The sequence below is a fragment of the Clytia hemisphaerica genome, unplaced genomic scaffold (assembly GCF_902728285.1).
Source record: "Clytia hemisphaerica strain Z4C2 unplaced genomic scaffold, Clytia hemisphaerica genome assembly, whole genome shotgun sequence".
Lineage (NCBI taxonomy): Eukaryota > Metazoa > Cnidaria > Hydrozoa > Leptothecata > Clytiidae > Clytia > Clytia hemisphaerica.
Window position 1 is genome coordinate 26,704 of NW_027104175.1, and position 21,548 is coordinate 48,251.

The 21,548-nt window shown below is 33.1% G+C and overlaps 1 protein-coding gene across 1 annotated transcript; it reads left to right on the forward strand.

Moving 5' to 3' along the window:
- The first annotated feature begins 5,825 nt into the window (after positions 1-5,825).
- On the forward strand, positions 5,826-19,667 carry LOC136814322 (pre-mRNA-processing factor 17-like). Its single transcript, XM_067070843.1, has 21 exons — positions 5,826-5,911; positions 7,464-7,524; positions 7,637-7,705; positions 7,910-7,943; positions 8,611-8,648; positions 8,859-8,951; positions 9,164-9,213; positions 11,152-11,245; positions 11,608-11,731; positions 11,939-12,029; positions 13,313-13,358; positions 13,796-13,897; positions 14,175-14,239; positions 14,458-14,508; positions 14,648-14,688; positions 16,196-16,288; positions 16,615-16,691; positions 16,833-16,933; positions 17,308-17,351; positions 18,421-18,489; positions 18,999-19,667. Exons 1-21 carry the CDS (start codon positions 5,849-5,851, stop codon positions 19,105-19,107), a joined length of 1,515 nt encoding a protein of 504 aa, XP_066926944.1. The 5' UTR covers positions 5,826-5,848; the 3' UTR covers positions 19,108-19,667.
- The last annotated feature ends 1,881 nt before the right edge of the window (positions 19,668-21,548 follow it).

The window sequence follows — 21,548 nt, forward strand, 5'->3', positions numbered from 1 at the left end:
TGCAGTGGGCGTCCCGCCCATATATCTGCCAAACCGCCCTGACCGCCATTTTAGTTTTTTGCAAAATCTAGCGCCACTGTAGCAATCGATCTTTATTTTTCATTCGCAAAAGATGCGAAGGGTTGAAGCGAAGCAAAATTTTTTATTTTGAGAGAGCATGATTGGCAGAAATGGTGGATAAGGTGCTGTTGGGAAAATAATGAATAATGAATAATGAAATCATGCCGCATCTATTTTTGGGTAAGTTCACGACGGTAAACTCATATGTAAATTTCATCGGCCTTAAAGGTTTCCAGGGGCTCTTCCTCATAAACTCACACCAATCAGTACATACAGTACAGTTAGCAACTCCAGAAGATTTTTCAAATTTTAATTTTTTTTTCAAAACCCATCCTATCTTGTAGAGCTTTGAAAAAGAAAGAAAATGAGGGGTCATAGGCCTCCAGAGGATAAGTGGTTGTAAAGATATTCAAATTTTAGTGTCAAAAATTTGACTAAAAATGTCAAAAAAAAGGTTAGGAAAATAGCTTGGAAAAATTCGAAAAATGTGTCAGAAAAGAAAAAAAAGAAATTTTCCAGTCATGCTTCTTCAATTTTGCATATCTCTTTTTCTAGTGTAGCTAGAGACCTGAAATTTGGAGGGAGAATTCTTTGATGGTGTTAGAATATTATTATATAAAAATATTTGTAAAATATTTAGTATATTTATCAAAATAATGAAAGATATATCTTTTTTTGAAAAAATAGATTATAGACCCGTAACTTTTTATACAATATTAATTAGGCCTGGGTCATCAATAAGTTGTGTTCATGTCATTTCCAGCCCCAAAAAATGAGTCAGTCGGTCGGTTAGCATCTTAAATCAGATCGTGTTCAAAAACGAATGACAAAAATGAAAATTCACAAAAAACCTTAGTTTTGAGAAAATTGACATATATTAACGAAAAATGGGTTTGATCTTGAAAAGTTTTAGGAGAGGATTCTTTACCCTTTCACAAAGCTGCCTGAACCAAAACTTTTCCTAAATGTGAATTATTGGGGCTAAAAATGATCTTTCGTATGTTTATGGAAAGTTAGCCTCATTCTTACACAAAAGCGTCTATCACCAAAAGATCTATGAATTTAACCTGAAGATCGGCTAGTTCGAAACGCAGGTCACAGGTCACAGGTTGCAGGTCACAGGTCACAGGTCAGTGATGACAGGTTGACTCTAATCAATGTCATTGCAGAGGAAAATGTTTGGAAAACACAAAGAATTATCAAAAACATAATTCTCAAGCAATTTCATCCATATAAAACCATTTCAAACATCAAAATTTAACCATGTACTTTTATCGATCTTTCGCAGTTTGCGCCGTGTATAACGCAGACCAGAAAATTTAAAACCATATTATACGTATAACAGGTATATTACATATTGTAATGTTTGTAATGTTATATGATGGTTACATATAATAAAACTCATCGCTCTAAAACTTCCTTCTCAGAGAACTCACGAGCTTCTGATTGGTGTAATTTTATATCCAGCCATATTGTTATCATCACATTCGGTATGCTAAATATTATTGGTGTTTTTCTCTTGTAAGACATGATATTTTGTGATTCTGTCAACATTTTTGTCAAAAATTGTCATTAAGTCATTAAAATAACAATTGAATGATTGATTAGTTTCATCCTTCTAAAACCACTCTCTTAGGGACCTCACAAGCTTCTGATTGGTGCCGTTTTATATCCATTCACACTATCAACATCACATTCTGTATTATAAATATTTTTCATGTTTTTGTCTTGTTAGGCATCATATTTTATGATTTTGTCATTATTTTTGTAAGTAAGTGTCACTAGGTTGTTATTTTATTCAATTGTCATTTTATAATATCTAAATAACATGTATTACTTTTTTGTAATTTAATGCGTTATGTATTGATGTTATGTTATGTATATGTTATGATCTCATTATCTTTTTTCCGGTCTGCACTTTGTTGACCTGTGACCTGTGACCTGTTGACCTGTGACCTGTGACCTGCGTTTCGAACTAGCCGCCTGAAGATGCCCCATAGTATTGCCCAGTATAATTATGTGAAACAATTTCTTATCAAAAGTTTGAAATATTGTGGTGTCTTTGAAGTAAATATAAAAATAGTTGCAAAACTATCTTAACTGATAAAAACTAAAATAGTTGTGAAAATATTATGTAAAATATGTTTCTTGAAAGGTTATGAGGTAAGAAATCAATAAACTCGAATTGAAACAAAAAACGTGAAAAATTGTGGTTAAAATCCACTTTAAGGGTAAATTACTCTACTTTTTGAAACTAAGCCACATCACTTCACATATCAATCTCAATAACAAAAACTTAGTAGAGGAATACTAAGAAGCTGTACAAAACACATCATTCTAATTTCATAGCAAGCTAGTCGTTGTTTTGGGATTTTATGTGGCTTCATATAAGACCCTTCTTTTCAGACCTGTCAAATTATTAGCCACACTTGTGCACATTTAATTTGAGAAACAAAATTCTCAAGAACTGAGAAGGATAGAACAAAAGCTATCTGTTGATATATTATAACACAGTTGTTGTGTAGAATATGGGTTAAAATGTGGCTAAAGTAATCGAACTCTCTATGTATTATCTAAAATTATCCAAAATTAGTAAAAAATGGCTTAAAATATAACATAGATAAGATGACGCTATGATTTACTATTATATTAAAACAAGTTCAAAAGATGAGAAATTTGTCATATAAAGTATTTTTAAACCTTCCACAATTAAACAAACTCAATTGAAAAGTCTTGATAGTCATTTTGAGGGAAAAAATGTGGCTAAATTTTTGCCAAATACCTCAATGATTAAACAGCGACATCCTGAAATAAAAACAAAAAAATTATCAGAAATGATTAGGAATAGAAATTGTCTTTTTAAAATGATTTAATAAAAATAAAGTGAAAAAGTGCCGCTAAAGCTGAAAATTCTGAAAATTCTACAATACTTTTTGCTAAGAAAATTAAATTGTCAAACTGAATGGTAATTACAGAATTATGTTAATGAGAATATGCTCTCCTATGAATAAATAATCATACGTGAATAAAAGTAGCCACTTAAATTCACAAAATATGATAAGAATTTACTTCCTCAAATCCTTTGACAAACATAAAACAAAACAAAACAAAACAAAAGTAAAGTCAGGATAATAATATTTCCAATTTTAAAGAAATGTAGCTTGTAAAAATATGTCAAATAAGCCACATATAATCTTTTAACACCATAAATACAGTTGATTTAATATGTAAAAAAATGTTAGATCCTATATGTGCAAAAATTAACTTTTAGTAGCTCTGGCAGGATTTTGGGAAAACACCTGTTCATCATAGAAAACCACATTTTATCACTTTCTTTCAAGAGATGTGAGAAGATGTATCACATAAAATTTGAGTGGCCACTGAACTTCACTAAATCCATACAAAAAATAAATTTTCAACTGCTCTGATGGTTGATAAATTTAATTTTTAAAACTTAATGTAATACTCAATAAGCTAATATTTACTTACCAAAGACAATGTCTTTAAAGCCACAAAATTTCACATTTTGGGTTAAATTTTATCAAATATCATAGTTCTATATCTGAAATGACTATTTTCCAATAATTCCCGCTTAATTTTACATTATTCTTTAAGTAAAACATGCTTTTTGTCAAAGGATATTGTTTTTCAAAAATAAACCACAAATACTCACAAATTTAATGACTTGAGCCACATTTCTTCACAGATATGGTTTCTTCAGTCCATTACCAGGGTATCCCCGAAATCTTGACTTGCTTCCTTCATCTGTAAAGAAGTTATAGGGAAGAAGTTATATATTTATCACAAATCATAGCTGTTTGAAATTTATCAACAAAAAACACCAAAAATGTCTTCTTTTTTTAACACGATCATCATCGGAAAAATTCGCTCTAAATATAGCCAGTCGGACGGTACTAAAATCATCGAAAAAATGAATGAGAATTTTTTTTACCACCGGACAATTTCTACAACGGACTCAAGGAAGTCAGATGTCCAGTGTCGGAGAAGGATATTTTTTCCCACCGGACAATCAAAACACCGGACATGACCAGTCCGGTGCGTCTGGTGTTTCTTAATTTTTTGTTTCATAAATGTCTGGCGTCCAAGATTCCCTGTATTCAACACCGGACTGACAGTGGACTTATTGCGTCCGGTGCGTCGGCAGGGTCCTTCTGAGCAGAGGTTTGTTCAGGCGACAAGAATCATCAAGCGTGCAAGCTGAAATTTGATTATTTTGCATATCGCCACGGCACAAAAAGCAGTTGCGTAGCGCTTTTTAATGCAAAAAATCTTTGAAAAATTGCAGATAAAAATCTTAAAAATATGCGATGATCAAAACGCTGGCTACGGCTTCTTCATAAAGACGAAAGACAGATCTGAACTTATTTCTTACTTTCTAGTCTCTTGTTCGTAGTTTTTCTGACTTTCTGGTTCTTTGTGAGTTATTTTCTATGTTTTCTAACTTACTGAATGACTTACCGACAGATCGCCACTGGTGGGATTCAAATCTACTAAATGCAAAGTTCCGATGTTTAGAAACCCAATGCCTTATCCACTGCGCCATGGACAGTCAGGAGTAATACCTTAAACAAGGCGTATACCTTGTTTAGGATGTACCTTAAACAAGGTACATGTATATACCTTGTTTAAGGTAGGGGTACCTTTTTCAAGGTATTTTTTTAGATTTCCTGAAAAAATGTTGATTTTAAGTGTGGTATAGGAAAAAGGGCATGTTGAATTTTAGCACATAGGAAAGAGGAGTCTTTGATTGACCAAGTAGTGAAAAAATTATCAAAATCTACAGACGGAATCTTTTTTATCTTTGTTTTATCTTTGGAACTAGGTTTGGTACCATAAATTCAGGGGAAGAAGACACGAAGCAAAGAAGAATAGTTAATAATACCCTAAACAAGGTGTATAGGCCACGGCCCATTTCCAGGGGTATCAACCTCTAATTTCCAGGGGATAGTTTTTTATCCAAAATTTCCAGGGGGATTAGTTGTCAATATACCCCTGTACAATTTTTTTTTGGAATAGCCCAATTGACGACAACAACCCAATCAATAATCAATCCATTGATGGATAGGACTAGGCGGTGTCAATCAAACGCTGAAACAATTGAACACAAAAACGCCAAAAGCAGCTCAATCTGTAGAAATAGGCCAGACCCAATAGATCATTTGGTTTGTGTCCTCTAACCGACAGTTCTTCTAAATATTTCAGAAAAAATGTTTTAATTTGAGTCGGAAAAATCCAATGATCAATGCAATGATATTTATATAAAAGGAGATTTAAGTTTGCTCTCTTTGATATGGGTAATTGATATTCTTCTTAATTCATTTTTAATACTTTAACCGGATTAAATTTCGCGTGGATTTAATTTCGCGAATAAGCCAGAAACAGCTGAAAATAGCCATTTTTTGCCATAAATGGAGACTTGGAACTTGTTTCTCCGCCAAAAAGACAATTTTAAAAGTTTTGTGGTGGATTTAATTTCGCGAATCAGGAATCTCACGTCTGTTCGTGAGTTTTAATTTCGCGAAAATGGCAAAAATTCGCGCGAAATCGCGAAAATTTAATCTCGCGAAAATTAATCCGATTAAAGTAGTAGATTGATAACAATTCTACAAAAATATTTCAATATTTCAATAACCCATATTACTCTGGCTTTTCGGGTAGGGCTTTATTTTCAATCCACTAAATTTGCAATGAAAAATTTTGATGAAGACATATAATATAGTTTTTCTTTTCAAATTTTTAGTATGAAAATGATAGCTCAAGACATTTAATGGCTTTCAATGAAAAGGAAACAAAACTCAATGTTAAATACGATGATATGTTTGCTCCTGAGGTAAGGCTTGGAATTTTTACTTTTTATGTACAAACCAAATAAATCTTTATTGGACCTACCTCCGGGTGCCCCGGTGGAGGTTCTATAAATTAACCCATGTCCGTTCGTCTGTTCGTCTGTTCGTCCGTCCGTCCGTCCGTCTGTTACCAGCTTTTCTCAGGATTGGCTCATTAGTTTTTTTTGATTTTTTGTACAATGATGCAAAATGGCAATACCCAGAACGTGACGGAGCCCGATTTTTGAGAAAAAATTTATATGGGCAAATTTGGGCCAAAAACTACCTAAAAATAGGGTTTTTTGGACTTTGTGCAAAATCCTGTCATTACTTTTTTCTGATTTTTTGTATAAAGATGGAGGGCAAGATTCTCTAAAGAATGGCTGAAGTGATTTTTCCCGGAAAATTCTTATTCACCTTAAAAAACGGATTTTCGTATTTTGGGGGAAATTCCCTTTAACCAAATAAGAAAATATAGCTTTTAACAATGTTGACTCATTATTTTTTTTTGATTTTTTGCACAATGATGCAAAATGGCAATGCCTAAAATGTGTCGGAGCCTGATTTTCAAAAAAATAAATTTATTTGGGCAAATTTGGCCCAAAACTGCCTAAAAATAGGGTTTTTTGGACTTTGTGCAAAATCCTGTCATTACTTTTTTCTGATTTTTTGTACAAAGATGGAGGGCAAGATTCTCTAAAGAATGACTGAAGTGGTTTTTCCAGGGAAATTTTTATTCGCCTTAAAAGACGGATTTTCGTATTTTTGGGAAATTCCCTTAAACCAAATAAGAAAATATAGCTTTTCTCAATGTTGACTCATAATTTTTTTCTGATTTTTTGCACAATGATGCAAAATGGCAATGCCCAAAATGTGACGGAGCCAGATTTTTAAGGAAAATTGTTTGGGCAAATTTGGGCCAAAAACAGCTTAAAAGGTTTTTTGGGCCTGAATGGTTTAAGTGATTTTCGTATTTGGGGAAATTCCTTTTTACCATTTTACATTATTCAACACACAAGCTTTATTTTTCCATTCTGAATTTTTGTACAATTATTGTCACTTTTTTCTTATTTTCATCTGATGTTAATCATTAGGTAGGTCCATTCAGCATGTTGCTTGTTTTCAGGATTAAAATTGCTAGAATAAAGTCTGGAGTTGATTAGCAATAAATAAAACATATTTCAATATTTCAGTTCTTTTGTTCTGTTTCAGTTTTTTTGCAGCATTTTTACTTAAACCTTGGTAGGCTCCAGTTTATTTGTTCAAAAGGGTCATAGTGCGGACATCTACAATATTTGTAAGCCCCTCCCCTCTCTTCACTTTTTTGGAAGATGTCATCCCCCTTAAGAAAGGGGGGGGGTCCGAACCATGAGGGTAAAGATTCTATCTATTGAAACATCAAATTATAGCTAGTAGGATTAAATTCTAAAAACTGCTCTTTAGAAGGTGACAACTTTTTGAGGGTGACAGTCTTTTCAACTTTCTAATTTAGGTGTGGCCCTCTTTAGGGTTAGCACTCATAAAGGAAATACATCACAGTATTTTGTTGCTCTTTAGATTGGCCCTGAAAACCCATTCAAAACACGCCAGCAACTAGCAAAGAAAAATACTTTATCAGGTTCGTTTTGCTGAATTTATCTGTTTTATTACTTGCATAGTTATTTTAAATCGATATGAATCTTATCAGTAATTAATATTGGATCACAAAAACATTTTGTTTATGTTTTTAGGTTTTGTTGAAGAGGCAAACTTCAGTGCATTCCATTTTGATAACCAGCAAAAAACATTTGCAAGTTATGGTAAAGTTTATTTCCAACCTAAATTTATAAAACCTGAAGCAGTCAAATTAGATATGCATTCAAGATTTTTTTTTCAAAAGCGATTTGTAACATTTTTTTCTGGCAGTTTACACAACGATGCATGCAACTTGTTATATTTCTTTTAAACTGTTTGACTTTTAATGTAATGACCCTTTACATATTTATCTTTTATACCATCCTTAGGTTATGCAGTAGATCCGAGTGCTGAAGGAGGGAAGTAAGTGATATAATAATTAATGGTTTCATCATAAACTTTTCTATTTATAATTCATTATAATTTTCTAAAATTGAAAAATATCAAAATATATTTCGAAACCAGTTTGAAACGAGTTTCATGCTCTAAGCAATCATCAGATGTAACTAAAAAAATTAAAAAAGCTGTGTGAAAACATATGTTACAAAATTGGTAAAATGCTGATTAAAAAGTAAAAAAGTGATAAAATCGTAAAACTATGAATAGTCACGAGGGACATCTGATATGTCTGGAGGGACATCTGATATGTCTGGAGGTACTTCTTTAAAGTTTTTAAAAAAGAATTTGCTCATAATGACGGCACCTGGAGATTAGTTCGGTTCTTTTGTTTTGATTGAAGATGTTCTACTCCTGGTTGGTTTATCGAGCGCCCTTTGATTATGATTTCACCTCGTTTGATTAAAATTGAAAAACAAAAAAACAATTCATGGAAATTTCATAGATTCAAAGGAATTTTAATTTATATATTCTACAGATGCAAAATAAAACTTTTCCTTGGAAAATACGAAATATATTTTGATAATCTTTTTTAAAAGTTCATGACATTTCTGAAATCTACTCCGAGAATGAAACACAAAAAATATTTACCGTTACTATCCTCTAAAAAATTCAATTCCTTTTCGTTTTCTAGATTTGTTGGAGACCTTGAAAAAGTTCCTGATACTAAAGGTACGAAAGGGATAGCAAGTTTTTGTTATGGTTGGAATCTTAATTGGTGAAACTGATATTTTGGTAAAGTTTTTCCCCAGATTACTTCTAATACCTATCTACAAAATCTAGGGGTATCAGAGAACATGAATTGTGTGGTCGTGGTGTTTTTGATAATGAAAAACTTTATGTTCATTCTATAGTGAAAAAAGTACCATTTCGATCTTCTAGGGATGAGTGTGTTCGAAAATATTGAAAAACGAACAGGTGATAAAAGAAAACGTGAAGAAAGAGGAGATCCAGCTGAAATTGAAGGATATCTAGGTTTGTGACAATCATCTTGTTTTATCATCCACGTTGGAAAGTATAATTCTAAAATCAATATTCAGGCTTCCGTTTTCAATATCTATCATTAAAATGTACCTTCTTGATGAAAAGTGGAAAGCACATTTCATTTTCCCTTACAAAACATCGACTCTATCAAGCATGACTTACATCCTACTTACTATTCAACTGACAATTGTCTATGATTCTAGGACCGTGGGCAAAATTTAAAGATGAAAAGCAAATAGCCAAACCAACAGAGGTACGTTGACATTAAGGTGGTTGTAGCAGAGGAATGTAAAGAGATGGAAAAACAGCTTCTTGAAAACAATGGAAAAACGGCTCGTCATATACCAGGTCTCTTGCCCTTAAGGGAGTTTATGTCGAGTAAATAGGTTTCTTTTTTTCGCTATAAAAAATCTGCATAATTAGCGTGTTGTGACAAAATTCTTTTGTTTCAAGCCTGATTATGCGCAAACTTTTAGGGCTTATATTTTGGGTACACCTCTCCTATACGAAAAGGTACCTATATCTTCTTGCTCAGAATTTCCTAGCGATTCTACCGATATAACTGCATCATGACCGCACCATAATATGGAAAGCTAGAGCTCGAGAAAATTATAACTTCCTCTTGATTTTACTCGACTTCTCAGGCAAGTTAAGGCCTGTGCAAAAAATTCGATAAATCGTGACGGCCGTGACGGCCAGTTGTAGGGTGGATAAATGTCTTTTATTTCTTAAAAAAAGTTTTCAAAAAAAAGTTTTTCAAAAAATTGATGACGACAGCAAAAATCAGTAATTTTCGTTTTTCCTAAACAAATGCTGACGTCATCAATTTTTTGGAAAATTCTTTTTTGAAAATAAAAGATATTTATAAACTCTACCTTCGTACCAAGTTTCAGTTCATTTGGATAAATATTCCAGGAGTTATTAGAAATTTAAATTTTTGCTGACGTCAGCAAAAAGTGTTTTTCCTTAATTTTCCCAAAATGGCTGAAACAGAATTTTTGGCCCAGGACTTTTTGGAAAGGTATTAATATGAAGAGTGAAAATAAAGAAAAATTTTCCCATAAAAAGGGGTGGAACAACTGGCCGTCACGAGTTTTATGATTTGTTGGATTTTTGTGTTGGTTGCCATGGAAATGACGGATATTTTTGACGTCAAAACTTAAAATGCCAATAATTCCTGGAATTTTTATCGAAATGAGCTCAAATTTTGTACATAGGTAGGGTTTCTTTTATTTTCAAAAAAAAGATTTCCTAAAAATTGATGACATCAGCATTTTTTGATGAAAAAAGAAAATTGCTTATTTTTGCTGACGTCATCAATTTTTTGAATTTTTTTTTTGGAAACAGAGATATTTATAAACCCTACCTTCGTACCAAATTTGAGCTCATTTGAATAAATATTCCAGGAGTTATTAGCAGTTTAAATTTTTGCTGACGTCAGCAAACTTAATTTTGCCAAAATGGCTAAAACACAATTTTTGGCCCAGGGCTTTTTGAAAAGGCATTAATATAACGAGTGAGAAAAACCAAAAATTTTTCCCGAAAAGGGGGTGGAACAACTGGCCGTCAGGCATTATTTGATTTCTTAATTTTTTGCACAGGCCTTTAACTTGCTCGAGTTCTGACAGTTTTACAAGAACCAATTTAATATCATTGCGTTAAGAATTTCTTTTGCTATACATTGGTAAAAATGTTGCTCCTTATTCTTAAAAATTGAACTAGTAATCGGCAAAAAAGGAAAAACAAATTTTTATTTTTATCGTCATTTGACATGTAGAAACAGTCCGATTTGTATGGCGAGCCGTCTTTTCTGGACTTTCATTTAATGACCTAATCAACGTTTTTACAATATAATTTTCAAAAGAAGTGATCGTTAAACTTTGAGTAATCAGAAAAGCTGTTTTTCCATCTCTTTACATTCCTCTGGTTGTAGGGAAATAGTATGGTGTGAATTTGGTACGAGATTGCTTAAAAATACTACACCCTCGCTGTCGTGTTCTCCTAGATTTTATTATGTACCTAAATACTTTATAGGCCAATTTTTAAAAGGAGTGTAAAGTTCTCTACCTATCTATTACAAGCAGAGTGGTCACATTATGTAAACCAACCAAAAGGTTCGAGGAAAGGAAGACAAAAGATTAGATTTGAACAAGAAACTTTCAAGTTTTTTGATTTTCTTTTCTTTTCACAGGAACAACAAAAGATCCTTGATGAATACGAAGAAAAGAAAGATAAAAGTTCTAAAAAAGAAGAAGAAAAAATCGAAGAAAAGTCACGCGCTCATAGTAAGCAATTAAAACTCATCCCAACTTTTCGTATTCAAAATGTCTTCGTAAGTGCCAATAAAAAGTAGTATTTTCTCGGGCCAATCATCTGATGGCAAAAAGAAAATGAAAATAATGTACCCAGTGTTTGTAAAATATTGTATTGTTTCTAGCAAAGATAGAGCTTGCTAGCCTCTGTGTATTCTTTTGAAAAACAAAACAGGATACAAGAGTTCAACGCTTTTTATTAAACGCTTTAAAAACTGAGGTTGCTAGTTTCAATTGTCATACCTGGTTTATAATGTGGTACCTTAGGTACATACACCCTCATGTTATCTAGATGACTGGACGAAGAACAAAATTCAAAATTTTTTTTTTTACAGTCGACGACTTGTTTGATTATCAAGGCCGTTCATTCTTACATATACCAAACGATACAGAATCTGACCTCAAATCGGACGATCCACCAGATAAATGTTTCCTCCCCAAACGTCTCATACACACATGGTAAACAACTTTTGCTTCATAATCACGGCTCTTACGTGAAGGATGAAGATGCTTTGTAAGAGATTTCTGGCTAATAAGTTATGTTTCGGTTTCCCTAGACACTAGTTTTTCCTTATTCATCATGTCGTTCTGATAGCTATCCTTTTATTTTTGTATATTGTTGGTGAAAAATTGCTCCCTAAATTTTCATAATTTCTTTGTTCTCAGGTCTGGACATTCAAAAGGAGTCGCAGCGATTCGCTTATTCCCAAAATCTGGTCATTTGTTGTTATCAGCCAGCATGGATTGTAAAATTAAGGTTATTGCTATTCACAAATATTTTCTGCTGTAAAGCTTTTTGGACCTACCCCGGTGGAGGTCCTATAAATTAACCAATGTTTGTTCGTCCGTTCGTCCGTCCGTTTGTCTGTTACCAACTTTTCTCAGGATTGAATCATAGGAATCTTTTGATTTTTGGTATAAAGGTGCAAAATGGTGGTGGCCAAAATGTGACGGAGCCCGATTTTCGAAAAATAAATTTTTGGGGCAAATTTGATCCAAAAAACGGCTAAAAAACGGGTTTTTTGGACTTTGTGAAAAATTGGATCATTAATTTTTTCTGATTTTTTGCTTGAAAGTAGGGTACCATCATAGGTAAAAGATGGCTCAAACAGATTTTTGCAAAAAAATTTTGTTGGCTCAAAAAACGCATGTTTATCTATAAGAATCACTATTAATAAGCATACATCAATGTTCTTATTCAAATTACTCAATTTTTTTATGAGATAGATGTTTTTTTTGCTCACGAGGGCTTACTTTTGAAAAATATGTGTGTTTAAACATGCAATTTTGGTTGCTTGGCGTGTTTTTATAGAAAAACCGGCCAAATTCGATATTTTTTATAAGCACATTATCAATTACTTAGGTATTAGCTTTTCTCGAGATTAGCTCTTTCATTCTTTATGATTTTTTGCACAAAGATGCATAACTATAAACCCTTGAATGTGTCGAAGCCCGATTTTCGGAGAAAAAAAATTTTGGTCAAATTTGAGCCAAAAAACGGCTAAAAAACGTGTTTTTTGGACTTTGTGAAATATTGGTTCATTGTTTTTTTCTGAATTTTTGCATTAGGTAAAAGATGGCTCAAGCAGATTTTTGTAAAAAAAGAATTTTTTAGCTCAAAAAACGCATGTTTATCTATAAGAATTCGCTATTAATAAGGATACATCAATGTTCTTATAGCCAAAGCAAATTACTCAATTTTTTGATGAGATAGATGTATTTCTTGCTCACGAAGTCTTGAATATGAAAGAATATTTCAAGGGCATGAAATTTTGGTTTCTAAACGTTTTTTTATAAGAAACAAACGACTAATTTTAATAGATCGTCACTATTTGTGTTCTGAATGATTGTTTAACGGTCATGCTCACGTAGATATCAATTATATGTGTTAAATGCATAACCAGGTAGGTCCATAAAAGTATCACTTGTAATCCTAGTCTTGACTTGAATTACTAATTAGTATTTCCAAGATCTTTACTTATGCAATTCTTTCCTCTTGCCTTTCGTTACTTTAAGTTCGTTTCCAATTTTTGTTTTTAGATTTGGGAGGTTTACGGCAAACGCAGAAACATTCGAACCTATCTTGGTATGGTCATACACTTCTTCTGTTATAATGAGAAAATCATATGTCACGCTAATAATTGCTGTCGTTATACGAACATATCTTTTGAATTTTTCTTTATCTATAATATTAGACCCGAAAGCCACGAACAAACTGGGGCTGAAAAATTACACTTTCTTTTATAAGCAACAAGTTGCTAAGGCTCGAGCCCTGAAATTAGTCATTTTTTTCACTATCTCGTAAAGTAAAAGCTTTATAGTTAATCTAGGCATGGCAAACGATAGCCCTTGACCATAAATATGGTATAATATCAGGGGTGGTCAAAGCAAATTTTTCAAAAAATGAACAAGAATACTAAGCAACCTCAGGCCTGACCCGAAATCTGAAATTGTTTATAAAAAAATGTGTAACAATCTAGACTTATTGAGGTGCGCACAACTTAATTTTTTTCTTACATTCAGGACACAATAAGGCAGTGCGCGATATTTGTTTCAGTAATGACGGCACCAAATTTTTGAGTTGTGGATACGACAGATGGATCAAACTCTGGGATACTGAAACTGGTACGATGAAGGAGATATTCTAAATTTCTTGGCTGATATATCTTAATCTCTGAAAATCGATTTATATTTAAGCTCATAAACACGTTTTACTAAATTTTTAAATTAAGATATTATTTATTGCCTCCTTATATCTAGACCAAATTTTCTGATCAGTATTTCTTCAAGGGTATCTTTAACCTAATGACGTAAATTTTGAAGCAATGTTGCGCTGGTTGACTGTCTTTTTTCAATCAATTCATCATTATTTCCAACGTTAACCTTTCTTTACATTCTATAGGTGAATGTCTTGGACGATATTCCAACAAGAAAATCCCTTATTGTGTAAAGTTCAACCCTGATGAGGTAAGTATTGCTGTTTTCGTTGTTCTTTTGATTATTTTCTATGATAGGCGTGTTTTCTTATTATGATACTATCAAATTGCCCCTTCCATTAATATTTTCTTATTTTCTATGTCTGAATTAGTCAATATTGCCATTCTTCCAAATCTTTGGTAGCATTACTATGTTTTTGATTTAGTTCCGGATTATTTACTGTCTTTTTTTCTTCTTTTTTTGGATAGGATAAGCAACATCTATTTATCGCTGGAATGTCCGACAAGAAAATGATAACGGTATATTTCATCGATTTATGAAAATTGACCACTTTTCACCGAAACAGGCTTTCTTGTTCTTTTAAAAGTAATGGACCCAACTTGTATGAAATTTCAACTACATACCTTATTTTTATAAGTCTTTACTCTTAACTTTTAGTGGGACACAAGGGAAAACGAAATTGTGCAAGAATACGACAGGTTTGTCCTTTCCTGTGTTGTAGATAACTTGGATAGTTTCGTTGCTTGAATTTACTTACTGTTCGATTTTGTTTTCTCAAACTAGTCTAACATGTTTTAGATTTGGTCCCGAGACTAAAGATTTATTTTAATCTCATGGTTGATTGAAATTCGATTGACGTTTTTACTTACGTTAATTTGTAATTTCCCGCGAACTTGTAATTTCCGTCCTAGATTTTGTAATTTCCTGCAAAAGTGAAATTTTCATCGTTTGCAAATTCATCACCTTTTTCGACTTTCTTACTAACTTCAAAGGCTTAAGTAAATGGAATACTATCCAATCAGGGGGGGGTCAAGCAGTTAGTACAAGACATCATGCCGGTTAGTACCGTGGTGGTATACCTACAAAATTTTCAAAAATCAGTTAGTACTTGATGGTACTAAGTGACTGCTAGGGTGGTGTCAAGTAAAAAATCTAGGAAAACAGTTAGTACAAATGAATACTAAGTGCTACTTTTTTACCTTTTCTAGAAAAATATTAAAAATAAATATTAAAAGCAATCAGGGAAATCCCCCTCCATAAGAGAAATCAAAGAACCTAAGACATTTAAGTCTTCCCCTTTGGAGTTTGTTTGGTATTACCCTTTAGTTAAACACTATATCAGGGGAATTCCCTAACTATAGATTGATAAATAAAAGAAAAAAGTCAGATCGATTTTGAAATTGTAAAAGTTCGTAATCTTGTTCTTTATAAATCATGAAAAAGTATTTTTTTCTGCCTTGATTGAACGCTACATATTATGTTTATGTTTTTGGTTTACGGTGTTTCATTATTGTATCAATTGAGACCGTTATTTGAAACTCTTGTACATATATTGCTGTACAGCGTTGTGTTAAAATAATATTTTTGATTCATTTTAATTCATCATACCAAATCAATAACTGTTTCAAAACAATTTTGGGAACATGGTTTGACAAAAAGTAAATATCACACTCTCGTTTGATAGGTTTTAAGGGGTGGTCCTTAGTGAATTTCCTTTGAAATCACTTAGTATATTTCATACTAACTGTCAAAGGGTGGTGGTGTGGCCTCTTTCCTCCATAGAATCACTTAGTAGGCATGATGTCTTGTACTAACTGCTTGACCCCCCCCTGATCCAATTAAAACTCGATTCGCGTTTCTATGACGTTTTGAGACCTCTTTTTAAATTTTCCGATTGATTTCCTGTGTTAAATTGACGTCTTTCAGAATTGTTAGAATTTCGATCCAAACCATGAGATTAACCAGGAATCCCATGCTTGTTTTTGTGAAATTCTGGATAAATTACCCTCGGTCAAATTTCGAAATGTTTTAAATTTCCCCCGTTGCACTCGGGAAATTTCAAAAAATTTCAAAATTGACCTTGGGAAATTTATCCCGAATTTCCCTCATAACCATGAGATTACTAGTACAAATGTATACGATTTGTATTTCCTGTATAGGTCCGCGACTGTCAACATTTAAATCTTTCTGTTTTCTTTTCAACAGGCATTTAGGTGCAGTAAATACCATCACATTTTTCGATCGAAATCAACGTATCGCCACCACATCCGATGATAAGAGTATCCGTATATGGGAGTGGTATGTTATTGTGTTTACTTTTCAGAATGACTCGGATATAAGGTTGTTGATAAAGATACTAGTCCCTTCCCCGTATTCTTACTAGGAGAGGATGGCAAGTGCTTTAAAAGTTTCCTTATCTATAATGCCCCAAATATTCCAAGGTTCAAAATGACCATGACTTGATCTAACTTGATTGGTTAATCTTGTTCAAATTACGTCAAGAGTAATTTTCGTATTTAATACAATTTGATCTAGTCTGAACACAGCAATTCTCTGAATTTCCTTGATGCAATACAGCATGATTTATAGCTCTAACTATAATTTTGATATTTTTTTGTCTGTAGGGATATACCAGTGGACACAAAACTAATACAAGACCCTACCATGCATTCCATGCCAGCAGTCACACTCGCACCTAATGGTGGGTATATTACTCTTCTCTAGATTTTCTATTCACTTTTACATTCGCAAAATGTTACAGCTATTTAAATGGACCTTTTAAACCAGGTTAGCTTACATATTTAGGCTTTCCATTAATATTTTTGTTGTGGTATTTTTTCAGGTAAATGGCTTGCGTGTCAGTCCATGGATAATCAGATATTGATATACAACGTTCTCAGTCGTTTCCGTCAAAATAGAAAGAAAGTATTCAAAGGTCACATGGTAAGTCACGTGGTTTCGTCCACCCAATTCTCTTGATATCCTTCGATTTTCAATCTCCAAAGCCTAGATAAAAATCGTATCGGCCAAGAACAGTATCGGTTTACGATTGGTAATCATCCTAGAGACTTTCAAAATATTTGGATTTTCATCAGACACTTTCAATTATTAGACCACGTGGGATGCTGTGCCAATTGTTGGATTTTACTGACTTTACTCGCTTCCACACAAATCTGCTTACCATTTAAAGGTTTAAATAGAAAATAAGAAGCGAGGATGTAGATGTGTATACAAATCTGGTGAAATACTAAGTTTGAGCCCCGCACCTTTTGCTATATGCCAGTGTCACAACTCTAAGTGCAATTTTATTTCTCTAGAACGCTGGTTACGCTTGTCAAGTCAACTTCTCCCCTGATATGAGGTAAAGTATCTAACACACATATTCTGCGAAATCATTTTGTATTAAGTACAGTAAATAAAAATGACAACCACATACATAGGAATAGTTTTATGAAAAAAAATTGCAAAAATCTACCAGAAATGATTTTTCATGCCACGTCTATATTTCATACGTACTCCAATTTTGTGACTATTGATTCAGGCCAAGTTTTTATATTTCTGATAAAACGATCCGCTAAGGGGCCATTCAAAAAGTACGTACGCTCTGAAGGGGAAGGCGTGTCCTTCGAAAAGCGTACGGAAGCGTACATGGTGGAGGGGGGTAAACAAGAAGATGTATGTGTGTTTTGTAAATTTTTTCAAACTGTTTTTCCAGTTTCTTTTTTTTAACTTTCTATTTGAAAAATCAAAAAATTATAAACATTATAACTTCTTACTTGTCTTACTTGTGTTATGCATATTTATCAACCTATTATGATCTTTAAGTTTCTTTAACTTTGACAAGACCGAGCTTGCGCCAGTCAATTTCTGTTATAATTTCAATTCTTTTTCGTAGAGTAGGGGGGGTAATCGGAAAAGCGTACGCGAGTGAATTTTCCTTATTTTTGAGCGTACATACTTTCTGAATGGTTCTTTAAGGTTTTGTTTTGATTGAAAGGTCTGATGATGCTAATGTAGTAAAAACAAGTGCGACAAGATTAGAAAAAGGTTTTAAAAAAATAAAAATACATTGGACAAAAAACATTCCTCAAACAAAGGGACTTTTACTGATACTCTTTCGAATGTTTTTATGTTTAAAATTTTAGTTTTCTATCTTATAATCAAACATTCGATTGTAAATTTGCTCGAAATCAACTTTGCTATTTTTTTGTTTACAAAAGCAATAAAATGTGAGGTCACATCTCGAACTAACTTTCGATCTTTCATTTGTTTGCCGGATATCGTTGCGTAAAAAAGTAGCTTTAATTTATCTGGCTCAGCATGAAGACATTGCCTAAAATAAGCTCCTTTTATTCCCGTAGAAAACCTTTAAGGATTTATTAATATTCTTTGATAATAACTTGATGTTCATTATTTTCCTCCTTCTCCAGTTATTTGGTATCAGGAGATGCAGATGGCAAACTGAATATTTGGGACTGGAAAACTACCAAGCTGTATTGGTAAGTTTAAATCGAGAAATTCCTGGTCAAGAGTAAAGGTTTGGGGTCACAATAAGTTTTTTTCGCGTTTCATTTTTTGTTTCATGGGACAAAAAGTAAGGGAAATACCCAAAAGACATGCTGATTTTGTCCCTGGGACAATGGAGCGAAATTGATTCGAATCAATTTTGCTCCATTGTGGCATGGACAAAAGTGAGATTTCACTTTCATTGGTAAAAAGAAAAATGGGTTGGAGACACGAAAAAGCTTTTCAGGTTGTTGAGATGGAGCATGTTGCATTGCACTAACGCGGAAAAAAACTTCTCGTGTCCCCAAGCCTTAAAAGAGAGTAAAACTTCAAACCACTTAAGAAGCTTTGAAAATGCCCCTAAATTTCTTTTTGGCAATGTTCATTTCAGATTTACTTGATAAAGGGGGTGCTTTATCCCATATGCTTATCCTAGAATCGAAACTTCAACGGCTCTCAAGATAGATTTTTAGATTAATGTGACTTTCCTTTTCAATTGTAGTAAATTCAAGGCGCACAGTGAAGTTTGTATTGGTTGTGAGTGGTTGCCCCACGAAACGTCCAAGATTGTCACTTGTGGTTGGGACGGACTGATTAAGTTATGGGATTAAAACAACAACTATGAGATAGTAAGAATGGAGAGAGAAAAAGAATCTGATTATCTAGAGATCATTTTGATCAGATATTTCATTGGAAGGAGCATTGGTTCACGACCAGCTTGAGTATACAGAGGTGTTTACAGTGATGCTCGTCTGTTTCTACAAGCATTAGCGTTCGGAATTTCGTTGATGTATTACGCTTTAAATTCAAAGAACAATAGTTACAATGCCATGATTTGATTTTGAGAAGCGAATTGTTTTACAGACATCACGTTCAATATTCGCTAAAAACTTGTTTGAATTTTACATTTTATACCAGGACTGATAAGTAGGAAACCGTTTCAAGAATTTCATAGTGAGCTTTTTTAACCTACCAATTTGCATCGCTTTCAAAGATTTTCTAAATTACATTCTGGGTACTATTCTACTGGAAGCTTTTAACAACCCCTTTGATATAATCAAAGTCTTCAGATATTTTTAACAATTTTTTACATCAGCTTTTTACAAGACAAGAAGCTTTGTACTTTTATTTATGTATAATTAATATCAAAAAGAAAATGATCGAAAACCAACTACTCAATGGTTTAATCACTCCTCGGAAACACTCGATACCACCGTGTATTGAAAAACGTGCGTTCTATCATGCCCTCTTTTTCAAGGAGAGTAGACGATTGCTTTTGTCCGTTAAATCTTTAAATTGATAGCTGCAGGAAAATAGATATGCGCTGAGTAAACTTTGAATATTGCTGATTTCAAGTTTATTTCCAATTTTTCATCTTTTGGATAAAAATTTAAAGTCACTTGTAAAAAGTCCATTTCGACAATTTTTAACAATCGCCCATTTGGACCTTTTTTGGTCTTTTGATCTGAAAATGATATGAAAAATGTATGGTTCCAAAACACTCTTATCAAAATCATAATTTCCTTAATCTACTTTTCAAGGGGAGAAACAGAAGGCTTCTAAACTTTTTAGACTATCCTTTCCGTCCTCAAACGAAAGTGTTTCTAGGAAGACCCCTAGGAAGTGTATCTTGCAGAGGTCTATGAAACAGACTCGGTGATTTTTGTGCGGTCTACAACAGCAATGATTTCATCTCCAGGTATCGTCGAGGAACTTCCCAATCTAGCAAGAAACCAGTTTTTTATGAATTTTACAAAGCTTGGCAGAAAATTTTACCATTTTCAGAATCGTTTAAAATATTATAAAGGACACTCTAAAAATCAGTTAAAAGCCTTTACGTTCGATTTTTATATTATTATAATCCTAACATAGTCCACGAAAAATTATAATCTACTTCACAGGGGGTCGGTACTGAAATCTAGGACTTCGTGAGGTTTAGGGTGGTATACCCAAAAAAGTCTTAGTACCACATGGAACTAAAAAAACAAAATGTTGGTATCCAGACTATCCAGAAATTTTTAAGTACATTTGTACTCTTTCGTGCTAATCACTTAATATTGACCCCCCCCCCCATTTTATGGATTTTTCCCAGAATACCAACCCCACTACAATTAAGGACAAAAGAGTACTATGTGTACTAAAATAACACTTCTCTAAAATGGGGTGGTGATACGAAATACTTTCATTCATATACACGTTTTTTTAAGAAACACACTTTTAAGAAACACGAGGCTTAGAATGTCTAAAAAGAAATATCTAAGAAACATGCCGAGGCTGAGAATGAGAAAATAAGATTTTTCATTTGGTTTTTTTAAGAACCTGCCAATCAAAAAAAATATTTTTTTTCTTTACATGAAAAATAAATAGGTCAGTGTTTTTTACACTTTTGGCAAAAACGTGAAAATTTGGGCACTTTTTTAAAACCAAATTTTACACCCTCGCGAGCCAGGGCCGATAAACGATTCTGCGACTTAAAGAGGCCAGTACCGTATAATTGGAGGAATCGTTTAGGGCCCTGGTACAGTTAAATGAAAAATATCAAGATTCTTGATATTTTTCGACCTTTGGACTCTGGCTGAGTGAGTGAGAGAAAGATTTCGGGAAGACAGAAAATCGAGCTGCGAACGCACTTACTAGGATAATTTTCATCAAAATACTGTGAATAGCTTTACGCTGTACGACCACGGCAATGAAAACCAATATCTTGAAAAGTTGGTTTCTCGTTTTTGATGGATGGGAAGCAAGTGTTGGAGTGTTGGACTAATATTAATAACTGGCCTGGACTTTGACTGTTTTCGATGTTTTTCTCTCAATAAAAATTTACACTATATATCAATTAAACTGTCTGTGTGAGTTTTAGTTTTACTGGCTCAAAATTATCTAATTCAGTCAAAATCATCATAAATGTTAATGTTTTTCTGGATGTGGATGGTGTGTTGTTTTGGTTATCTGATTTGACTTTTGCCTATATTTCCCTTTGACTGACTTTAGTCATGGTTAGACTCAGGCAGCAGGTCTTAATTTCAGCCCTGAATTTAGTTGCTGTTAATTA

Bases quoted from the DNA above. Each gene is read 5' to 3' on its own strand.
- LOC136814322 (XM_067070843.1), top strand. From the start codon at position 5,849: ATGGCTTTCAATGAAAAGGAAACAAAACTCAATGTTAAATACGATGAT. The intron at 7,944-8,610 runs GTAAGTGATATA...TTCGTTTTCTAG, and splicing joins CCGAGTGCTGAAGGAGGGAA to ATTTGTTGGAGACCTTGAAA. The intron at 16,934-17,307 runs GTAAGTCACGTG...TTATTTCTCTAG, and splicing joins AAGTATTCAAAGGTCACATG to AACGCTGGTTACGCTTGTCA.